Source organism: Macaca thibetana, chromosome 18 (genome assembly GCF_024542745.1).
Source record: "Macaca thibetana thibetana isolate TM-01 chromosome 18, ASM2454274v1, whole genome shotgun sequence".
Taxonomy (NCBI): domain Eukaryota; kingdom Metazoa; phylum Chordata; class Mammalia; order Primates; family Cercopithecidae; genus Macaca; species Macaca thibetana.
The window spans coordinates 63,051,425-63,067,235 of record NC_065595.1 but is presented as its reverse complement, the minus strand read 5'-3'; the positions used below and the strand labels follow the sequence as shown (position 1 = coordinate 63,067,235).

Below are 15,811 nucleotides of genomic sequence, written 5' to 3'. Positions count from 1 at the left end.
TGAGGCAGGAGAATCGTTTGAACCTGGGAGGTGGAGGTTGCAGGGAGCAGAGATCGCACCACTGCACTCCAGCCTGGGTGACAGAGTAAGACTCGGTCTCAAAACAAAAGAAACGAAAAATGTCCTTCCCTGCTCCTGGCACTCTCCCGGCCCTAGCCTCCTGGGCATGCTATCTCTCAACAAGACCCAGTCTGCCCCAACCTGAGGTGTTGCTAGCCCAGCTGCCCAAACAGGAAACTTTATATAATTCCGGAACCCTGACCTTAAGTCCTGAATCTTCCCCTTCTGTAAACAGGCCATTCAACCCAGGAAGACCTGCAGACCTGGCTGGGACACATTTTGAAAAACACACACATTGTTAAAAATGTTGAAAAAGTCCCTAGGTCTAAGAGGAAGTGATCTGTCTGACTCGACAGTAGAAATCACTTCATATAAAGTAATGGAACAAATGGAAATTTAATCCTAACAGATGTAAGTGCCAGGGCAGTCACTTGTCTACACGGATGACTTGACTGCACCTGTTGCAAAGGCTGGGAAAATGAGCCGTGAAATCCTGATCACATTCCCTACTGGAAGCAACACTCCTGCCTTGCAAATTAGTAAGCCTGACATTCTCAACATCCTGACTTCAACGTGTGCCCTAGTTCTGTGCAGGCTGTGACTCACCTTAGCTACTGGGCAAATGATTCTTACTCAGAGCCCTGGGTTTCTCATCTTTAGTGTTAAGTGATCTAAGCACATACTAGCCAAATGTCTACCTTTTTTTTTTTTTTCCCCCCTCATGCCTGTTTCCCAGTCTGTGTCCTTTCAAGATATTGCTTTGAAATGAGTGATTTCAGGCAAGAACTGGATTTACATATGGTAGCCTTCAACTTCCTACTTAACTGCCAAACTTCAATCAAAGTCCAGATTAGAAGTTTTAGACCTCAGCCTCTGGCCCTGGGCCTTCTGAAATGACCTTCCTCCAAACACCATTTAATTTCCGCTAATTTAGTTAATGAATGGAACTTTCTGAAGAGAGCACTTACTTTGATCTGAACCCCTTTCCTAGTTTCCAGTTAACATAGCCAGAGGGAGACAGAACGGGTGCCCTCTCCTCAACGGTGCCCTCTCCTCCTGCGAGGCTGGAGCAGCTCCCTGCTGTAGTTATTCCTCTAAAACAGAGAGAGCTGCAGAAAGCAGTTCCCAAAAGGAAGAAGGCCGGTTACAAATACTGCCGTTGGCATTTTCGTGGGTGCTTCCCCCCACAAAGAGATGAAAGCGTTGAGGTGGGGCTTCGAGGCACACTCTCTGGGTAGCTGGGCCTGCAGTCTGGAAATCCTAAGTAATCCTCGCAAATAGGCTAACTGGAAGCCAGCAATGCAAATGAGCAGTGCTTCTGGCCTGCGAGAAAAGTGTCTGCATTCAAAGTACACCTTCAGATAAAAATGGAAAATGCCAGTCCCACCCTGCAGGAACCCTCAGTTTCTGGGCTGTTTATCCTCACTGCCATCCACCCTACGCTTGGCTGTGACTAGGATGTGAAGAAAGAGATTGGGTGGAAAGAGGCTACCGCAGTGCTTGCTCTGTTTAACTCACCACCTTAAAAAACATGGCCTTGGCTGCTGCTTTAAAACAACAGCGACGAAAATCCCCAGCCCCGAACCAGAGATTTAACCCTGCAGCTAAGGTGAAGTTTTTGTTAAGGTGGTAAGGTAAAAAAGCAAGCCATTCTTAGCCTTGACTTCCACTCTTTATGCTTTTCGGAAGACAAGTCCAGCGAAGACCTCCACCCCTTCCAATGAGCGACTTACCTCGTAGCTGATCCACAGATTGCAAAGTACGGATGTGATGTTCCAGGCTTGGCCACAAGGGGACACTCGAGAGTAGGACTGCCCGCGTCAATGCTTTGTTTTTTACTCACTTTTGGTTGGGAGGGAGGGTGTGGGAGTGGTGGGGGAGATGCTGGCTTTAAAAAAAGTCCATTTGTTGCCTGAAATTGTGCCACTTGCCCTTTTATAAGTCAAAGGTTGCCACGTTACCTGTTGCCAGGTTCCTGAGAGTGCTTGGGGAAAATGTGCGCGAGAGAGGCACAGCACAGTCCTTCGGCTTGGTAGGTTTCAAGCTCTTTGGACTGGGCTGGCGCTGACATTTGCAGGGCAGCTGCTGTGGATTGCCTGCGCATTGTTTGGTCGTAGTTCTAACAGAGGAGTGGCTGCGTCTGACATCATTTCCAGGCATGAAGTGCCTGGGGCTTTTTTTTTTTTTTTTTTCTTTAATGACTCTAACTTTCTGATCCCTCCCTGCCTGGATTTTTGTACAGTAGATGCACTGTGCAAAACAGCCTCCACTCAGGAAGCCCAAGTTTTGTAGCAACTTGTTAAAACAACTTGGGCGCTTTTTTAAAAAAAATAAAGTTGTGACTCTGAAACAAACCTTTCCATTCTTCCTCCTTTCTGAGAACAATGTTGCGTTTGATTAGCAGCGCAGCCAGTGCTTTCTGAAAGATCTGCTCTCCCCAGAAGAGGCGGCTGCTATCAGTTGAATAGATCTCTAAGCCAGACATGCCGAGGCTTGGGGCATTTGTCTGGCGTTAGGAAGTGTCTGGAATACTAGTAACTACCAACTGGCGTGTCTTATGACTACAGGAATTATTACACTACCCTCCATCTCATTCACATCCCGTCTCCTCCCCTTACACACACACAAGCATACTTTTTCTACTTTAAAAAAAAGTTGAGTAAGTCATCTTGTGGTTTCCGTGGAGGATGTGACTGGGAGAGAAGACTGTGGGATACCTTGTGTCTCCCAGAGGGGGGCCGGGAATCATGGTGTATGCCCCACCCCAACAGCCTCTGATCTTTGCCTTCTCACCACTGACCACCACACTTTGGGTGGCCTGTAAATGTGAAGCTGTAAATATTTTGAAATAAGGTAGTGATTTTTCCATGTGCATTTTGTTTTGTGGCATTTCTCTCCTTCTGCTGTCTTTTAAAAGTTGGAACTGTGGGCCAGGCGTGGTGGCTCAAGCCTGTAATCCCAGCACTTTGGGAGGCTGAGACGGGCAGATCATGAGGTCCTGGCTAACAGGAGTCTCTACTAAAAAAAAACACAAAAAACTAGGCCGGGCGCGGTGGCTCAAGCCTGTAATCCCAGCACTTTGGGCCTGGAGCATCCTGGCTAACACGGTGAAACCCCGTCTCTACTAAAAAACACAAAAAACTAGCCGGGCGAGGTGGCGGGCGCCTGTAGTCCCACTGCTACTCGGGAGGCTGAGGTGGCGGGGCAGGAGAGCTACTCGGGAGGCTGAGGCAGGAGAATGGCGTGAACCTGGGAGGCGGAGCTTGCAGTGAGCCGAGATCCGGCCACTGCACTCCAGCCTGGGCGACAGTGCCAGACTCTGTCTCAAAAAAAAAAAAAAAAAAAAAAAAGGTTGCAACTGTGCACCCCTTGTTGACCACTCCAAATTAATTCATTCACTGAAACTTTGGTGAGTTCCTGCAGAGTGAGGAGGGCTGTACACAAAGGAGTCTCTCGTGGAAAGCATGGTGCTTTAGTGGACAGGGTGTTTAATAGAGAGTGTTTACTGGGGGGGCGAGAGGAGGGTGCCGGGATAAACAGAGGTGGTTTGAGTTAATGGTAAGATGGGATTTGGAGCCCTGAGTACTCTTAACTCTGTCACTGAATCTGTACATGAGTTAAAGATGTCCGTTGCCTGCTCTGAGCCTTAATATTTTCATCAGTGAAATGGGGATAGTGGGATCTTTCACATATGTGAGATCATGTCTATTTTTTTTTTTTTTTTTTTTTTTTTTTGAGGCAGAGTCTTGCTCTGTCACCAAGGCTGGAGTGCAGTGGCACAGTCATGGCTCATTGCAGCCTCCACCTCCCAAGCTCAAGTGATCCTCCCACCTCAGCCTGCCGAGTAGCTGGGACTTCAGGCGTACACCATCATGACCAGCTAGTTGTTGTTTTTGGGTTTTTTTTAAGACAAGGTCTCACTCTGTTACCCATGCTGGTCTCGAACTCCTGGGCTAAAGTGATCCTTATGCCTCAGCCTCCCAAAGTGCTGGGATTACAGGTGGGAGCCACCACACCCAGCCCCCATGTCTATTAAGTTCTTAGTACAGTGTCCAGTACACAGAGTAAGGATCTGCTCTCTGGTGATTAGGAAGATCTAATGGCATGTCACGGATCTGGACTAAATCTCATCTCATCATCTATGTGGTTGCCAGGGTTTGTGCATTTTTCCCGGTGGAGGACTGCAGCCAGACCGCTGATTTGTCTGGCATTTTTTGGAAAGTGCGGCCTGCATAACACAAAACCGCGAGGAGCAGGAGCCCTATGATGCGCTATTAAGTGCACAACTTTGGGGTCTGCTTGGCTGGAAGCAGGAGCAGCAAACTTGTCTATTAGTAATTTTGTCCTCATCGGTGCCAGATGCTTTCCCAAGATGCCAGCACATTCATCATTGCTACCAGACAGCCTCATTGGAGCTCTTTTTCTGGCCTCCTTTTTTGGCTTCTTTCTTCAGTTCTTTAGCATCATTGTCTGTGGGACCCTCCCGAGTTTGCAAATTCTTGTCTAGATTTCAGTCATTATCATAACCATCCAATTTGAAAGAAATCTTGTCATCTAGTTGAGCCACCTATCAGATGTTGGTACAATTGCTGTAACTTCCCAGCCAAAACATGTGCTGGTCTGTGCTTGAACAGGGGCTGAGAACTCCCTCTGCTGTGAGGTCCTCATATTCCTTCTATGGACGGACAATCAATGCCTGGAGAATTACGCTTTATGCCTCTCTGAGCTCTTGCCTTTGTTGTTCCTTTGGGGACTTGTACAAAGCAGGCCCATGCCATCCTCTAAGCAAGAGCCCTCCAAATAATTGAAAACCCCCCTTTCTTCTCTTCCAAATGAAACACCCCGTCTTTTTATTCTTATTTTTTATTTTTTTGACGTAGTCTTGCTCTGTCGCCAGGCTGGAGTGGCGCGATCTTGGCTCACTGCAACCTCGATCTTCCGGGCTCAAGCAGTCCTCCCGCCCCAGCCTTCCAAGTAGCTGGGACTACAGGTGCCACTTACTTGGAAGGCTGGGGCAGGGTGCTACCACTCCTGGATAATTGTGTGGAGATGCGTTTCACCATGTTGCTTTAGCTGGTCTCAAACTCCTCAGCTCGAAGAGATCCTCCCGCCTGGACCTCTCAAAGTGCTGGGATTACAGAAATGAGCCTCCGCAACAGGCCTAGGTCCGTACTTCTAATCCTACATGCCTTTCCTGAAATAAGACACCTTACCTGACATTACAACCATAAGTCCAATCGTTCCCATTCTGTATTTCTACAATAGATATATGTTTATATCCCTAGTTTAGGTCCTTCTATGTTCCTTTTTTTTTTTTTTTTTTTTTTTGGCCTCTGCACATCATTTTGTTTTCTAAAACAGCCTGTGGCTTCAAGTTACCTCTTGAATATATTCTTAATCTCACTCATACTACCTCTGCCCTGTTCTCTGGATTTGCAAATGTTCTTTTCAGTGCTTCTCAGACTATCTCTGGTGAGGGACCAGTTTGTTTGTTTGCCTTCAATTTGTTGCAGATCAGTGCTTTGGTAAAATGCAACAAAAAAGAATTACTAGAAAGAGGACTTTTTTTTAAGACATACAAAAAACCCATAGTTTTTTGGTTTTTGTTTTAGATTCAACAGGTAAAACACGCTATAAAATTCCTATAAAAGTTCATAAAGGTAGTGTGGACCCAAAGAGTGGGCAGCAGCAAGATTTATTGTGAAGAGCGAAAGAACAAACCTTCCACAGCATGCCAGACGACCCCAGCGGATTGCAGCTGAATTGCCACTGCTGGCTGGAGTGGCCAGCTTTTGTTTGCTTATTTGTCCCCACCCACGTCCTGCTGATTGGTCCATTTTACAGAGTGCTGATTGGTGCATTTTTACAGATTGCTGATTGGTGCATTTACAATCCGTTAGCTAGACACAGAGTGCTGATTGGTGCGTTATTACAGAGTGCTGATTGGTATATTTACAATCCTTTAACTAGACACTGAGCGCTGATTGGTGCGTTTTTACAGAGTGCTGATTGGTGCATTTACAATTCTTTAGCTAGACAGAAAAGTTCTCCAAGTCCCCACTGGACCCAGGAAGTCAGCTGGCTTCACCTCTCCGTTCTTGCTGGGAATGGTGGCTCACGCCTCTAATCCCAGCACTTTGGGAGGCTGAGGCAGTTGAATCACCTGAGGTCAGGAGTTTGAGACTAGCCAGGCGAACATGGTGAAACCCTGTCTCTACTAAACCCACAAAAATTAGCCAGGCATGATGGCGCATGCCTGTAATCCCACCTACTCAGGAGGCTGAGGCAAGAGAATTGCTTGAACCCAGGATGCGGAGGTTGCCCTGAGCGGAGATCGCACCATTGCACCTGAGTAACAAGAGCGAAACTCCGTCTCAAAAAAAAAAAAAGAGAGAACGTCACTTTTAAACAAATCAGATGTTTCACTCACTGTATAGAAGCTGCTCGTTTTCTCTTTTTCTCTTTCTCATTTTCTCTTTCTGTTTTGACCGGGCAAGACAAACATTTTGGGTGGTGTTTCACCCTCCTTAAGCCTCACTCTTATCTATCACACACCTGCTGGTGCTCAGACCTTCTCAGTGGGTTCTAAATCTTTCCTGGCACTGAATCCTGAGAGTAGAACTGAAACAAACAAAACACCCTTAGGAGAGAAGCGAGGGTTTAGGGCTTAGATAGCAAATCTAGGAAAGGGTGATGTTGGGGAAAATGGAAGGATTTTGTTGTATGAGCTTTGGAGTGCAGAAGAATTGGAAAATGAAGAAGGGGACGATGGAGAAGTGTGAGTTTTGATTTGAATCTCCTTTCCTCTCCTTCAAACAGCAATCTTAAGCCGAGCATGGTGGCATGCGCCCATTGTCCCACCTATTCAGGAGTCTGAAGGGGGAAGATCTCTTAAACCGGGGAGTTCAAGGCCTTTCAGCCAGATGGAGTCCTTTCAGCCAGATGAGGAAGAAAATCATTTGATTTGCAATGAACACAAAACACAGCACAATGAGACCCTGTCTGTAGTTGGAAAAGAACAGCAATCATGAAGATCTGAATTCCTTTCACCTTCCTAGTCCATGATTGGACAGTGTTGCTTACCGCAGTGAAGCCTCATAATAATAACGCCCCTCCTCATAACAGCATGGAAGATGGTTCCTATCCTAAAGCTTCATAATAACGAGTAACGTCCCTCCGTATAACAGCATGGGAGATGGTTCCTGTCCTCCATGCAGCTCCCTTATTCGAAGTGAGGGGGATCTCAAAATCTTATCTCCTTTGGGTGTTGGGGGCAGGACCACCCTGTTGGAGAAGTCATGTCTCCAGTATTCTCCCTGTCCAATCTAACCATAGTAGATTTCAAGCAGTACTGGAGCTCTGCCAATGTCCCTGTTGAACAAGGTATCCAGAGTTATCCCGATAGATAGCGAAGATGAGCTGACAACAGCCACCAGGTGGCGTCCAATTGCAGGTGGCCTGAGGAGTGTAGGAGTCACGTTGGAGGCTCAGGTCCCCAAGGTCAGTCATGCATTGGGAACGATGTGACTTAGCCCCGTGCCCTCCCACCCACATCATCACACTTATCACATCATGGCAGGATTTTTACTGTATGTCATAGCAAATCAAATGATTCTGTATTTGGCTGCATTATCTAGCTTTTTTTTTTTTGGAGGGTGAGTGTTTAGTTTTGTTTTCTAATTGAGTAGAGGCAGGATCTCGTTATCTTGCCCAGGCTGGTCTGCAACTTCTGGACTCAAGCAGTCCTCCCACCTTAGCCTCCCCAAACGCTGGGATGACAGGTGTGAGCCACTGTCCCTGTCCTCACTGTCCAGTTTGGATTATCCACACTGAAAGAAGAAACCAGGGAGAGCTAACAAGAAGCAATATGTAATCCAAAAGGTCAGCCATTTGATGTTGGAATATGTTATTTAGCTTCTTGAAATATCAGTGGGTGGAATGTCCTGAGAATCCATTTTGAACAAAATAATGAGTTCACACTGTAAAGACATGTCTTAGGAGAAGTGGTACAATGCTCTAGCTTCATTCGATTTTAATAGGGAGAGGTTCTATCCTATTTATGGCTCCCACCCACTCTGGGTCTTCAGCTGAATGACTGAGATGAGCATTACTCCGAGCAGGGCTACCAACACCCATGCCTCTCTGGGAACCTGAGCCACAGCAAGGTTTGGATACAAGAAACTAAAGTGAGGGAGGCAAAGTATTTACAATGTATATGCATTGGCATTGTTTAGCCAGAGGCTTAGCTTTGGGCTAATGGGAAGAACCTGAGGCTGGCTGGTTCCGCTCCCGACTGCACCTTGCAGGCCCTGTATTTTCCCTGAGTCGCGTTTCCTGTCAGGTGCATTAGCTAAAAAATGAGGAAGTTGACTGCTTATTGTTGAGCTGCATTCAAATGATAAAGATGGGCCAGGCATGGCCTACTGGCTCATGCCTCTAATGCAGCACTTTGAGAGGCTGAGGTGGGAGGATCGCTTGAAGCCAGGGGTTCAAGACCAGCCTGGGCAACACAACTCCATCTCTACAAAAAATAAACAATTAGCTGGATGTGGTGGTGCACACCTGTAGTCCCAGCTGCTCAAGAGACTGAAGTGGGAGGATTGCTTGAGCCTGGGAGATCGAGGCTGCAGTGAGCCATGATGGTGCCACTGCACTCCAACCTGGTGACAGAGTGAGACCCTATCTCTTAAAAAAATAAAAAAGAGGTAAAGATGTGTGTTTCATGAGTCAACATAGAGGGGAGGTTCTGCTGGGCTGGGCCTCTGCCAGTCATCCACCCAGGGAATGAGAGGCAACTGCCTCGGTGTCATGCACCTTGTCTTCCCCTCTCCCAGAGTCCATATGATATTGTAATGTGACATTTGCTTGATTTGTTCCTCCAATACTCAGGCAATCCCTGCGAAATAGCCAAACATTATTGTCTCCATCTATTTTATGGTTAAGGAAATTACTCCAAATCACAGCCACTGAAACAGCAGGACAGCATAATAGGGTCCTTTTGTTTATTGTTCATTATAGGGTGTTTCCTTTGAGTGGCCAAAGGAAACATCTTCAATGTTGAAGCAAGTATTTCATTCAGTGAGATGGTCCAAGTTAGCAGCTGGAACCGTAGGTAACAAGTTGGGACTGCGTGGCCAGGTCTAGCTGATGTGATGGAGCCACGGTGACACCACCTGCGAGAGTGGGTGGGCTGGGGTGGGCTGGGGAGGAAATGATGGAAGTGTAATTATTTGAATGAATTTATAATAGCTGCTTAAGGAATTGTGCTTCACTGACTGGAGTCCCACTTGGAAACTTAATTTGTTTTTGATCTTTATTTTCTAAAATCATGCTTTACAAATGAGAAACTGAAAGCCAAAATGTAAAGCTTCTTCAAAACCCTCAGCATTGTAATCAAATGGCTAGATGGTGGGGCTTAGGCTGCTGCTGGGAGCCTCCAAATAGACCTTGACTCCCTTGTACAGGTCCGAAATTGTACTCGGCAGCCTAGATTCAGGCCCCCACCCTTTTTTTAGACCGAATCTCCCTCTGTCGCCTAGGTTAGAGTGCAGTGGCACGATCTCAGCTCACCTCAACGTCCGCCTCCCAGGTTGAAGCGATTCTCCTGCCTCAGCCTCCCAAGTAGCTGGGATTACAGCATACGCCATCACACCCGGTTAATTTTTGTATTTTTAGTAGAGATGAGGTTTCACCATGTTGGCCAGGCTCGTCTCAAACTCCTGACCTCAGGTGATCCACCTGCCACAGCTTCTCAAAGTGCTGGGATTACAGGCGTGAGCCACCACACCCAGTCAGATTCAGGCCCTTGACTTGACCAAGTTGCCCTAAAGGAAGACACTTTAGGGAGTGGCTCATACAGACGAAGCCCACGAAGACTGATTTATTAGCTAGCATGTGGATTAATTTCTACAATAGGAGACTTTTGTACAGTGTAAATACTCTCAGTGAGTAGTTCTGCTCAGAAACAAGCGAAAATTCGACAAAAGAAGTTTATATAATGAGCGCTTATCCAAAAAAAGACATGCAGAGAGAGAGAGGCAAGGTGGAAGGGAAGAAGGAAGACAGAGAGGAGGAGAACGGGAAAGACAAGAAAGAGGGAGATGGAGAGAGAGAGAACAAAAAGGAAGGATGACAAGACAGGAAGATAGAGAAAAGTGAAAGACTGAAAGAGGGAAGGAAGGAAAGAAGGGAAGGACGGGGGGAAACACAGAGGGACAGAGAGAGAAAAGAAGGGAGGGAGGAGGGAAGGAAAAGAAGGAAGGAAGGAAGGAAGGAAGGCAGGGAGGGAGGGAGGGAGGGAGGAAGGGAGGAAGGACAGAAAGACAGAGAGAAAGATGGGAAGTGGCCGGGCCCGGTGGCTCACCCCTGTAATCCCAGCACTTCTATTTGTCTGTTTTATTTTATTTTTTTATTTTTTTATTTTTTATTTTTTATTTATTTATTTTTTTTGAGACGGAGTCTTGCTCTGTAGCCCGGGCTGGAGTGCAGTGGCCGGATCTCAGCTCACTGCAAGCTCCGCCTCCCGGGTTTGCGCCATTCTCCTGCCTCAGCCTCCGGAGTAGCTGGGACTACAGGCGCCCGCCACCTCGCCCGGCTAGTTTTTTGTATTTTTAGTAGAAACAGGGTTTCACCGTGTTAGCCAGGATGGTCTCGATCTCCTGACCTCGTGATCTGCCCGTCCCGGCCTCCCAAAGTGCTGGGATTACAGGCTTGAGCCACCCCCCCTGGCTATTTGTCTGTTTATCAAGATACAAGTAACAGTCTCCTTTTCTGTCCTTTGAAAGGAGGCCTAAGGGAGAGGATCTCTTGAGCCCAGGAATTCAAGACCAGCCTGGGCAACACAGAGAGACCTCCTCTCTATTTTTTTTTTTTTTTTTTTGAGACGGAGTCTCGCTTTGTCGCCCAGGCTGGAGTGCAGTGGCCGGATCTCAGCTCACTGCAAGCTCCGCCTCCCGGGTTTACGCCATTCTCCTGCCTCAGCCTCCCGAGTAGCTGGGACTACAGGCGCCCACCACCTCGCCCGGCTAGTTTTTTGTATTTTTAGTAGAGACGGGGTTTCACCATATTAGCCAGGATGGTCTCGATCTCCTGACCTCGTGATCCGCCCGTCTCGGCCTCCCAAAGTGCTGGGATTACAGGCTTGAGCCACCGCGCCCGGCCTCTCCTCTCTATTTTTAAGAAAACATTTTTAAGGGAAGGAGGGAGACAGAAAAAGCAGGAAGGAAAGAAGGAAGGAAGGAAGGGAGGGAGGTAGGGAGGGAGGGAAGAAAGGAAGGAGTGGGCTTCGATAAATAAGTTGTAGCAGCCATGATGGTGTGTGTACCCTTCTTCCCCAAACACCTCATCCTTGTTATTAGGATCAGAACACGCATCCTCGCAACCTCTTTGCCTTCCTTTTCTCTTTTTCCATGTTTATTATCAACCACTAGAATCTCTTCTAATGAGTTACTTTGCTTAACGTTAGCTATATTTAGTGTTTTCCCTGAAGGCAGAGACTCCCCTCACCTTCTCTCTGTGCCTATACACTTTGATGGCTGGGAAGGTTTCAACAGAGGGCTAATCGTGTCTAGTTTATGTTGATTCAAATTAATTTCCATTTTAGAAACTTCCATTTCAGAAATTGGTATTTCCCAGTGTTTTTCTCCCTCGGTTTTGTGGAGATGTCACCTCAGAGGAGACTGAAACCACCTCTGGAAAGCAGGGGTCTCAGCCTGTCAATGGAACTTTTTTCCTGTTAAATGTCTCAGTGTGTTTCGTGTGCCCTAATTTCCAATGGCTGTCAGTTACAATATCAGAAATTAAAACCCACGCAGAAATCACAGTGTCTTTGTTTTCACTGTCTTCCAGTGTCATCTTGCATTACAACATATAAGAAGACACCACCTCCAGTCCCACCCAGAACTACCACGAAACCTTTCATTTCTATCACAGCCCAGAGTAGCACAGAGTCAGCCCAGGATGCCTACATGGACGGCCAGGGCCAACGAGGAGATATTATCAGCCAGTCTGGACTCAGCAACTCCACCGAGAGCCTGGACAGTATGAAGGCTCTGACCGCCGCCATCGAAGCTGCAAACGCCCAGATCCATGGCCCTGCCAGTCAACACATGGGTAATAACACTGCCACCGTCACCACCACGACTACCATAGCCACCGTCACCACGGAGGACAGGAAGAAGGACCACTTTAAGAAAAATCGATGCCTGTCTATCGGGATACAGGTAACAGCCTCCCTTTCTGTCCTTTGAAATAGGAACTTAAAACTAAGGAATGTTAACACTTTTTCTTTCCCCGGAAGATTTGCTTTCTTGCCACTTAGAATCATACACCTATGTGTAGGACCAGATTTTCAAGTGATTGGCTGTGGACTCCGTATACTGTTAAATGTGACCAAGAGTATGAAAGTATTTTCTTTGGAGACATTATTAGCAGCTATTATTTTTGTTCTCTAAATTGAATGTGTGACTCAAACTGCAGGATAATTCAAAGAACATGAACACAATCAAACACGAGGTGCTTTTAATTCCTAACACACATTTCTATTTTTAGAAAAAAGAGTGGACTTGCAAGAATAGCCGGGGTCATCGAGCCACATAACAGTATGTTCAACACTACTGAATGACCATATGAGAACAAAAATGCGAACCACTTCCCATAGATGTGGGAGTGAGGGCGAGCAAGACCAAAGTGACTGATAGTGTGGAAAGCAATAACTCACATCACAGCATCATGAGGAAGGAATGTGCACTAGTTTCAGCCTAATCAAGCATTTCATGAAAATGGTAGAAAACTCAGTAGGCTTCTCAGTTCAGTTCACTGTTTTTCTGCTTTTCAAAGATAAGATCAAACTGATTCCACCTTGTTTCTTTTACATCTGTTTAGCTGGGTTACCCTGCTAGAAATGTTCTTCTATCAAAGCAGAAAAATCATCCTCTCTCTCCATTTTTTTTGTGCTGTATCAGTCTGCGGGTATCCTTTGAAAAATAACTTCTCGCCGGGCACGGTGGCTCAAGCCTGTAATCCCAGCACTTTGGGAGGCCGAGACGGGTGGATCACGAGGTCAGGAGATCGAGACCATCCTGGCTAACACGGTGAAACCCCGTCTCTACTAAGAAATACAAAAAAATAGCTGGGCAAGGTGGCGGGCGCCTGTAGTCCCAGCTACTCGGGAGGCTGAGGCCGGAGAATGGTGTGAACCCGGGAGGCGGAGCTTGCAGTGAGCTGAGATCCGGCCACTGCACTCCAGCCTGGGCTACAGAGCGAGACTCCGTCTCAAAAAAAAAAAAAAAAAAAAAAAAAAGAAAAATAACTTCTCAATTTGCTGTTGAGTAAATCCATCCACACTGAACCCACTCTAAGTCTAATTTAAAAGCCAGGTGTGGCCAGGCACAGTGGCTGACGCCTGTAATCCCAACGCTTTGGGAGGCCGAGGCAGGCGGGTCACCTGAGGTCGAGAGTTCGAGACCAGCCTGACCAACATGGAGAAACTGTGTCTCTACTAAAAATACAAAATTAGCCAGGCATGGTGGTGTATGCCTGTAATCCCAGCTACTCGGGAGGCTGAGGCAGGAGAATCGCTTGAACCCAAGAGGCAGAGGTTGTGGTGAGCCGAGATCACGCCATTGCACCCCAGCCTGGGCAACAAGAACAAAACTCCATCTCAAAGAAAAAAAAATTTTTTTAATTTTTAAAATGACCGTTTTAACTATTTTTACACGTACAGTTCAGTGGCACTAAGGACATTCACATTGTTGTGTGACCATCACTACATTGTGTGTGTTTAGTGGTAATGATGCACCCACTAAACTATAACCTCCACAGGGAGCTAGATTTTTTAACACTCAGTCTCAGAATAATGAATATTTTTATTATTTTCACCCAGTAGGATGGAACTAGACTTAAATCCACATATAACATTGGGGAGAAAAATTTTTACTTGAGATATTATCTCATGTCTTAAATAGTTGGATATTTTAGTGAATAAAAAAATTGTTCTTATTCCTCTAATCATCGTACACCGCTATATAAATTATAGCAAAGTACTGAGTACTTTATGTGACTCTCATTTAACTCATCCAATGACCTTATGGCATAGGTGTTAGGATCATCTCTACCCTACAGATGAGAGCACAGAGAGGTTGAAAAACTTGCCCAAGGTCACCTGCTTTTTGTTGACAGAGCCAAGATTATACCGAGTGTCTAACATGATCACATTATACTACTTCTTTGATGGAGAATAATAAGTAAAAAAAAAGCCAGGCGCAGTGGCTCACGCCTGCAATCCTAGCACTTTGGGAGGCTGAGGTGGGCAGATCACGAGGTCAAGAGATTCTGGCCAACATGGTGAAACCCCATCTCTACTAAAAATGCAAAAATTAGCTGGGTGTGGTGGCACACGCATGTAGTCCCAGCTCCTTGGGAGGCTGAGGCAGGAGAATCACTTGAACCCGGGAGGCGGAGGTTGCAGTGAGCCGAGGTTGTGCCACTGCACTCCAGCCTGGCGACAGAGTAAGACTCTGTCTCAAAAAAAAAAAAAAAAAAATTAAAGACTCAAAATATTCATTGAGTTTCATTATACATAAATCAAATTTAAATGCAAGTTCCCAAAATATGTAACGCTAGGATCTCAGACTTTCTCCCATGGTTTCCCTCTTAGGGCCAGAGTTTCTAATCCTTTACCAAAACTTTAAATTTAATTCATACCCAATAGCTAAATACTACATCTACTTATTTTACAACCTCCGTGAACTTAGATTAATTACTTAATATTTCTGTATCTCAGATTCCTCATCTGGGAAATGAGAATAATAATAGTCCTTATTTCATAAGGTGTATTTTGGGTGTAGTAAAAATTAATTGATAAAATATATGTAAGGCTGTAAGCACAGTGCCAGGCGTAAGTGTTCAACAATTATTAGATTTAGCTGTTATGATTCATATTGTCCTTTAAAATTATAATTAGCTAAATATGCTGAACTAAATAATCCACGGCCTCTCTCAATTATTACTTTTTGGACAGAGATCTCATATCCTGCAATTTCTTTTACAATTTTTGAAAGCCACTTTATACATTTAAATATATTACTCTAGATACAATACTTAAAAGGTGCCATTTGCCAATATTTGGAGCTAAGAGTAAAAAATCACAGAGATAAATTTATATACAATGACTAAAGCTTACAAGATACTAATACTTGATGCAAATGAGCTGGCAGTTCTAGGACCGGTGGGGATGAGGCTTGGACCAGGAAGAGAACAATGTCCTCCATTCTTGTTCTGATGAACCTTGCTTCTTTTCTGTCTCCTTTTTTTTAAATGCATTGAGGATCATGCTTCTTCAGGGAAATAACTACGATGCATTTTCTGAAAAAAGTTTCATTGGATAGTTTTATACCACCGCATAGTGAAGACACAACATCCTACTTTGGCTGACATCCTAAGCATTTTTAATTTACATGAGTGTAGTCATATGGAATTGGTTAAAATCTCATCCAGGAAATCACAGACCAGGCTTGCTTCTTAAACGGAGACAGTTTAATATACAAAATTGGTTACACAGGTATGGGAAGACTGAGACAGCAATAAAAGGAAAAAGAAGGAGAAGGTGGGGTTACCAGAACTTTACGAGCTCAGAAGGAAGGCCTGGGGTAGCCTGTGCTCAGACTGTGAGATGGCAGAGTCAGGTGGTGCTGGGACTTTGGAGTGGTGCAGAGCAGCTGGTGCATGGGCTGTTGAAAGGAGCTGGAGGGCC

General features: G+C 45.7%; 1 protein-coding gene across 17 annotated transcripts in view; it reads left to right on the top strand.

Annotated features, from left to right (window-relative positions):
- Positions 1 to 15,811, top strand: part of DLGAP1 (DLG associated protein 1) — a 959,039-nt gene that overhangs the window by 858,579 nt on the left and 84,649 nt on the right. For 13 of the 17 annotated variants that reach the window (XM_050767436.1, XM_050767437.1, XM_050767435.1 and 10 more), the window contains one exon: positions 11,908 to 12,281. In XM_050767436.1, coding sequence (XP_050623393.1) covers positions 11,908 to 12,281 — 374 coding nt within the window. The remainder of the gene's footprint in view (positions 1 to 11,907; positions 12,282 to 15,811) is intronic. The other 4 variants (XM_050767440.1, XM_050767438.1, XM_050767445.1 and 1 more) reach the window with 1 other exon arrangement.